The sequence below is a fragment of the Epinephelus moara genome, chromosome 22 (genome assembly GCF_006386435.1).
Source record: "Epinephelus moara isolate mb chromosome 22, YSFRI_EMoa_1.0, whole genome shotgun sequence".
In the NCBI taxonomy this organism is placed as follows: Eukaryota; Metazoa; Chordata; class Actinopteri; order Perciformes; family Serranidae; genus Epinephelus; species Epinephelus moara.
In genome coordinates, this window is record NC_065527.1 from 32,644,552 (window position 1) to 32,652,620 (window position 8,069).

The 8,069-nt window shown below is 38.9% G+C and overlaps 1 protein-coding gene across 6 annotated transcripts in view; it reads right to left on the minus strand.

Moving 5' to 3' along the window:
* Positions 1-8,069, minus strand: part of LOC126384323 (BCL2/adenovirus E1B 19 kDa protein-interacting protein 2-like) — a 38,360-nt gene that overhangs the window by 23,920 nt on the left and 6,371 nt on the right. For 4 of the 6 annotated variants that reach the window (XM_050035314.1, XM_050035319.1, XM_050035317.1 and 1 more), the window contains exons 3-9: positions 5,997-6,154; positions 5,486-5,620; positions 5,368-5,403; positions 5,073-5,135; positions 2,784-2,861; positions 2,496-2,657; positions 2,148-2,399 (exon numbers count right to left, since the gene is read on the minus strand). In XM_050035314.1, the coding sequence (XP_049891271.1) occupies positions 2,148-2,399; positions 2,496-2,657; positions 2,784-2,861; positions 5,073-5,135; positions 5,368-5,403; positions 5,486-5,620; positions 5,997-6,154 (884 nt within the window). The remainder of the gene's footprint in view (positions 1-2,147; positions 2,400-2,495; positions 2,658-2,783; positions 2,862-5,072; positions 5,136-5,367; positions 5,404-5,485; positions 5,621-5,996; positions 6,155-8,069) is intronic. The other 2 variants (XM_050035316.1, XM_050035315.1) reach the window with 2 other exon arrangements.

Genomic DNA, 8,069 nt, shown 5'->3' on the forward strand with positions numbered 1-8,069 from the left:
ATGCTGTTTTTGAAGTATGAATAAGTCAATAAGTAATTTATTCCATTGAAATATCATTGATGTATTATAGAAAAGTGATTTATCTTTTTATAAATGACAAAAGGCACATCTGCCTCATTTTTGCTGTGGTATCGTGATACTACTCAGAACTGTGATACTTTCACTGGTATCGTACCGTGGGTCCCAGTTTTGGTACCATGACAAGTCTCTGATGACTAAACTTCGCGCTGGGGGTGGGTGTCCCACATTGTCCCTCACAAACCTACTCCTTGTCCCACATTTAGTTTATTGGGACCTGGTCACCCTAGAGGTGGGGGGGGGATTCTTGCCTGGGGCCCCCAGAGTGTCTTGAAACAGCCCTGCCCTCATCTCAGGCTTAACATACTCAGAGTTTTCACTAATGCTGCTTTCTGAAATAGGGCCGTGGATAGCTGTTCAGCATCAGTTGAACAGTGATTTATCTTGGTAAAAAGAGAACCAGCTGTGTAGTACTGAAAACCCGGTGTTGACCCATAAGTTACCTTGCTAACTCCAAATCACACTTCGTAGTACAGGCCTCAGGAGTCCGCCATTGTTGTTGTTGTTTCTGGCGGATGCTTATTACACAAAGCAACAATGGGCATGTGAGAATTAAAGAGATGATGTCATTGTTTCCCAAAGGCTCCGTTTTACATCCATACAGATACACAGTGACTAATATTTAGAACAGTGGTTCCCAACTGGTGGGTCGCAGTCCAAAAGTGGGTTGCAGGTTCATTCAGAATGGATCGCAAGTGACCGTGCAAGTGTCAAGTTTGTAAAAAGTATAGAGCTTTTATTTCGAAGTGCATCTAGTTCCTGCTGTGGGGTGAGTGATTAACCGACAGAGCTTGACAGAGACAGAAAACTAACTCAATGATACTCTCAACTCTCATTTTGAACATTTCTCACCTGTGTGCTGGCTCCAGCAGGTGGGCCTGCTGAACCGCCATCTTTGCGAGCGGACACTGCGCTGCGGTCACAGTGCTATGTGGAAATCAGAAATTTCACCACTTCAAGTGTGGCTGTTGAAGTGCACAGTCTGGCATAATTTATCGCTCCGCTTCTGCAATTGGTCCTCAGTACTGTCTTAAACAGCTTTCACATCTCACATCTCACATCTCCAAAAATGTCGGAGTAAATTTCAAAAAAGGCGATATTTGGATAAACGTAGGCCACATACTTAAGAATAGCCTATTAAAACTTAATAAAGTGACAAATTAACAGCCTAGCCTTACAGTGGAAATTAAAATAGACTTGGCCGTGCAGGATATTGGTGCATACCGTGCAAATGGAAGTTTGTCACTGACATCAGTTTTTTAACTGCCAATCACATGGTGAAGCCTACATAAAGTGTTGAGTTGAATTGTTTTAGTTCCTACGTTCCCTGAAGGCAACGTGATAGGGGAAGGTCCCTAGCCTTTTTGTTAAGCTGTCTGTCATGATTCCACACCCCTCTCAGTTGATGCCCCCACGCTAGATCAGGGCCAAAAGTCTGAAACTGAAAAGAAAAGATCTGAAACTGAAAAAGAAAGATCTGAAAGTGAAAAAAGATTTGAAACTGTAAAAAATAAGATCTAAATCTGAAAAGATAAAACGTGCAACTGAAAGAAATAGGATCTCAAATATCTAAATATATGAAAGTGAAAATAAAAATAAATAATTTATTCAAAAGAATTACCAAAGTGAATCATAATTATATTTAACCTGAAAAAACATTTTGTACACTTATTTTTTATTTTGAATACCTTGATGTATTCTTCAAAATTCAAGATAATTCAAGATCAAAACTTGAATTTTCAGTTTCAAATTTCATTTTTTCAAGTACAAAACATTTGGCCCCAATATAGCTCCATACAGTGACATATCGAAACACAAGTATGACACTGAATGTATTGTGGACCTCAAACTAATGACTAAGGAGGAATCTGGATCCTGTCGCTGGACCAGTCGGGAACCACTGGTTTCGAAAATCCGCACTGTAGAGAGGGTTTTTCAAAAAATTTTAGTGACGCAAAACTCTGTGTGGACGAGTGGCCAAAATGTAGAAGACAATATTAGTTTTCAAAAATATCTATTTACATGTAGCCAGGAGCTGAGATAACTGCAACCAAGGTGAGTCATCGTACCTCCGTGTGACAGCACCCTGAGGAATGGCTCCAGGATGCTCATGTTTACCCGGCTCTCCTGAGGAGGAACACCTGTGGAGAAACAGCGCCACCTGGTGCCTTGACTGTCCACCATGTCCTCCCGTTCCAGAGCTCCCAGTTCACTCTGGTCCATCCCCGGTGCAGAACCGGTCTGTGAGTCGAACCTGTACCTGGGACTGAAGCCAGGCGCTCTGCGACGCCGGGATGCCACGCCGAGACGCCGCAGGTCGTCTGGAACACAAACCATGTGATGTCATCAAAGGTGCTTTAGGATGGAATAAATAAACAGGTGGTCATCCTCAACAGTTCTGACCTTTGACCTCTCACCTTCCAGGTCCAGGTCGTAGATGGGGAAGGGCAGTGATTCGCTGTCAGAGGGCGTTTCCATGGCGTCCAGGTCAAAGTCCAGCCCCGTGTCATCATCGTCTCCAAGTGAAGGGGAGAGAAAGGCTGAGGGGAAGTCATCTGAAATTGTAGACTCACTGCGATCTAAAGAATTAGCATTGTTGGCTGGAGTTAGCATGTATCATTATTATTATTATTATTGTTAATAATAATTATCATTATTATCATTATTATTATTATTGTTATTATTATTATCAATTATATTATTACCTAAAGACAAACTGAGAGCTGGAGCCACCAGGACTTTCTTCTTCGTTGGTCGTGACAAGGCCAGACTGCTGGGAGGAGCTGAGACAGGAATTGAGGTCACACATTCAGTCTTTCACCTTACACTTTATCATTTATCTTAACAATCTGTTCCACCCAGATATATCAAATATTACACATCATGGATTTGCATTATCATTGGAGCAAATTTTATGCATTGTCCTTTGATTCTTCGGCAACGGCAGTTTTCTTTATAACATCAGAGACACTGAACACATCAGTGAGGCAACAGTTTGTCAGGCCGTAAGCAAAGTGACTCTGGCTCTGAAAGGACTTTTGCCTGTTTTTGTGGTTTCCCTGGAGATAAATCAGAAAGGATCATCAAAGAGGAATTCCACAGAACCGCAGGTTTGTCAGTGTTAATAAGATATTAATCTACGTGGATACATGATGCAATGATTTATGAATACTTTTCATATATTCAAAAATTTCTGCGGTGCAATTGGCTCATTTATGAGACTCACATCCCATCATAGGTCACACTGTTAAGATAAAATGTTTGTAAAATGTTTCTATATTTTCTGTATATTAGCCACATTAATGCATCACATTACACAGCGTCACTTCACATTACCTATCAATACGCTCTGCAGTCTTTTCCCATCACACCTCACACTGTTTATTTTAATTTAATTTTTTTTTTTTAATTTTTTAATTTAATTTTTTAATTTTTAATTTAATTTTTTAATTTTATATACTTTATTAATCCCCGAGGGGAAATTCAATTTTTCACTCTGTTGTCAATTACACACAGGTCCGAACACACACATGCACAAACTGGACCTATACATGCACTAAGTGGAGAGATGTCAGAGTGGGCTGCCCATGACAGGCGCTCTGAGCGGTTGGGGGGTTCGGTGCCTTGCTCAGGGGCACCTCGGCAGTGCCCAGGAGGTGAACTGGCACCTCTCCAGCTACCAGTCCACGCTCCATATTTTGGTCCGGACGGGGACTTGAACAGGCGACCCTCCGGTTCCCAACCCAAGTCCCTATGGACTGAGCTACTGCCGCCCCCAGTAGCTGCAGCTGCCGTATTAGATTTTTATTTTTATTTTTTTCAAGACGTGCAAAGTCTTCATTCGCAGTCAATCTCCGATTCAGTTGGGATGAAATAAGTGGCTGAACATACTCAGAGTTGATTGAGCTAATTCTGATCAGCTGTTCTGGAACCAGAAACTCAGAGTTCCTCAGCTCAGGCTGAGAGGTTTGTTGAGCCTGCTTTCTTAAATAGGGCCCAGGACTTTCTTCTTTGTTGGTTGTGACAAGGCCAGACTGCTGGGAGCATAGATATATATAATCATAGATGACTCATTCCTGTGGCTACTGTGTCAACGTCGCCGCCATCTTGGGGAGGTCACGGCCGGCTGGCTAGTACTGTTGTGTATAGAGATAAGTCTTCAGCAAACTTTGCGTGCTCACTCAAAAGACTCAAAGTGTAATTGGGTGCCAGTCCAAAAAATTACAGCAAAGCAGAAAAACCCGACAGCACTCACTAATAAGTATAATACTTTTTAATATAGTGGATTGCACAGCAGCAGTCGAACGGACGTGTTTCAACTCATAGCCGTCCTCAGCGTTAAATGGTTTGTGGGCGTGTGTCCCTTTTAACAGGAACCAGCTGGTTCAGATTAACATTAAAAACAATACAAATATGGATCATTTATAAATGCAACCTCAGTGATACATCGAAAAGTCTGAATATAATAAAAAAATAGAATATATATATATATATGGATTTTCTATTTTTTTTTATTATATTCAGACTATTAGATGTATCACACAAATAAGAACTTCTATTTTAGTTTTTTTAATGAATATTTTATTTGTTGTTGGGGTTTTTTTTTTGCAGATTTTAGTTTTTACTCAATCATAAAGATGTAATTGCTCTCATATTTTTATTGTTTTGCTGTTGTTTTTGATTATTTGAATACTTTATTCTTATTTTTTAAATTGATGTTTTATGTTTTATTGTTTATTTTGTGTTTGTATCTAGATATTTTGTATTATATTTTGTAAGTATTTCATAAAGTTTACTCATTTATTTTATTTAATTTATTTTCATATTTATTTATATTTTGTATTTTAAATTAGAGCAAATTATACGAGACAAACTTCGTCTCCAGGGCTGTGGGTGTTAAAGGATTAATGATGGACAGTAAAACAACTAAAACTCAACAGAAATCAAACTGTAAAGTTTTCAGAAGCATTGTGGAGTAAGGTCTTTCTCCATACCTGGCCGGTCTGCGGTTGGCGTGGATGCTTTCTGTTCTGTGACAAACTCGTCTTCAACAGCTCCTGAAGACAGGAAGTCAGAGATCAGAAGAAGAAGAAGAAGAAGAAGAAGAAGAAGAAGAGGAGGAGGAGGAAAAGGAGCTGCCCTGGATATATGTGTGTATGTATCATTCTCATCAAAACTCATCAAAACTACCAAAACGTATTATTATCATTATTGATGATGATGTTGTTGTTGTTGTTGTTTTCCTGTGGGCAGCAAAGGGCGCTGCAGCTCAGGAGCTAAGAAAGTTACCTGTGTGGAGGTGAGACTGCTGCTCTGGCTCACCTGCTGGAGGACAAACAGTTGTCATGAAGAGAGACAGACAGACTTTCACATAAAGAAGAGATGAAGATGGACTTGTCTTCCTTACCCTCTTTGTCTGCAGTTGAAACATCTTTGCTCTCCATACCTGCTGACTCAGCACCTGCTGCTGCTGCCATGACATCATTGACCAGTTCACCAGTTTCCTTGCCCTCAACCTCCTCCACTTCGTCCTCCTCATCTTCTGTGGAGGAAGATCAGACTGATTGTCACATACACAGTTCAACATGTCGTGAAATTATTTTGTGCCTAGCTCCAGGAAACAACTGACAAATAGAAAAAACATATAACATAATAATAATTATTTCTTTATTTATATAAATATAATATACAAATATAATATAAATACCATAGGAAAAAGACTACTTATATATGGATAGATAGATAGATAGATAGATAGATAGATAGATAGATAGATAGATTAGATAGATAGATAGATAGATAGATAGATAGATAGATAGATAGATAGATAGATATAAAAGTAAAGAAAATCAGTTTAACAGATTAAACGATTGTAATAATAACTGAATGATTTCCTGTGTGTAGACACAGGTCAGTACCTGTCTGATCATCAGGTGGTGCAGCAGGACTCATGGTGGTTGTTAAAGTACCATTAGCAGCTGCAGTAGTATTAGCAGTGCTGGTAGTATCAGTAATAGTAGTAGTTGCAGTAGTCGTAGTATCAGTAGTATTACTTACGATGTCTTCCAGAGATGACCTGCACACAGAAACATTTACAGACTGTAAACTGACCTAACTGATTATTTTGATTTCACTGATGTTAGTTATCATCGTGTACTGCACACAAGTACCAATATAAGTTATTTGTACTTTACTTGAGATTTGTTTTTCCTTTTCATGCTACATTCTACTGAAATCAAACTGTTTATACAACAAGTGCAGCTGAAACCATTAGTTCATTAAACAGTTAGTGGATTGACAGAACACTTAATGGCTCCAGCTGCAAAAAATTTTCCTTTAAATAAAGTTAGTAATTGTAACGTATTAGTGCTAATGTAAGTATCAGTGATAATATCAATAATTGTAAAGTATTGGTAGTAATGTTAATAATTGTAAGGTATTAGTAATAATGTTAATAATCGTAACATATTAGTTGTAGGAGCCAGGAATTAATTAATAGGTGTGTCTTTTCTATTCGTAATAAGGGGAAAGGATATTGATTGTTATTCTTTGGTCTTGTTTGTTTTGGTTATGATATAATTTATTTTGTGGTCATATTGCATAGGGGGATAGCGGGTAACATCTATGGGCAGGCATATGAAGTTAATATATTCACCTGTTCACTCCTCATTGTGTGGGAGAGAGGGGGGGGTGAGCTGGGTTGCCATATTTTTTTGTTACTTTGATTATGAGTTTGTGCACTTTATCATGAGTTGATCATCTTTTTTCATTAATAAAAAGTTAAACTTATTTTCGAAATCTCAGTAGATTCTTTTGTTAAGCGTGTCAGACAGTCAGGCCCAACCTCAGTCCCTCAGCGACTCCTTTGCTGTTTGAAGTCGCTACATTAGTGATAATGTCAATATTTGTATTGGTAGTAATGTTGATAATCGTAACATATAAGTGATAGTTTCAATAATTATGAAGTATTGGGTAGGTAGTGAGGTTAATAATTGCAATGTATTAGTGATAATGTTAATAATCATAATGTATTGGTGATAATGTTAATAATCTTAACGTATTTGTGATAATGTTAATAATTGTGATGTATAAATGATAATGTCAATAATTGTAACGTATTAGTGATAATGGTAACAATTGTGACGTATTCAGGGGCGGAAATCCCGGGGGGGGACAGGGGGGACATGACTCCCCCTTCAGTAAAGCTGCCCCCCCCTAGAATAATTTGAGACACAATTAATAATTTTTGAACAATGCAGAGGTATTTATTAAAAGCACAATGTAAGCGGTGCTCATTATAATCGCGCAATAATGTGCTATTTAAATCTTAGAAGATTTAGTCCCCCCCTCCCATTCCTAGTAGTGGTATATCCCACACTCTTTCCAATGGGCGGGGCTACTTGGCAGCAGTAGCAGCGTGTGGCTGGAACCGCTGCCCATATCGCCATTGCAGGGTAAGATGTACACTCACACAGACACAGTTTAACTTACACAAGTTACAACACATCCCATTTACTGTTACAAGTACAGGAGAGAAAGAAGAGGGAGAGGACAGGACAAGAGCAGTCAGTGGCGGAGCGGCTCGTAGCTAATGGGTACCTGTCTGTAGGCTCTCCACCTGTTAGTGAGACATGAAAGACGTGCAGTCATGGACGAGGAGCGGGTGAGACATGAAAGACGTGCAGTCATGGACGAGGAGCGGTCATAACGCGTGACTATTACGCACGGTTGTGACGGAGCGTAGCTAATGGGTACCTGTCTATGGGGTGCCGTTTGTAAAGTGTCTCACACTGAAAATAACATCAACATTTTGCCACATTTAGCTTCAAACAATGTTTAAAAATGTATTGTGAATTTTTTAACGTCACCTTTTACCACATTTACAGCAATATTTGTTAACTTAGAAATATATTAAATAGTTCAATCTAAATATTAAATGTGGCACCTAAATGTTAAATGTTAAATCTAAATATTAAATCTAAATCTAAATC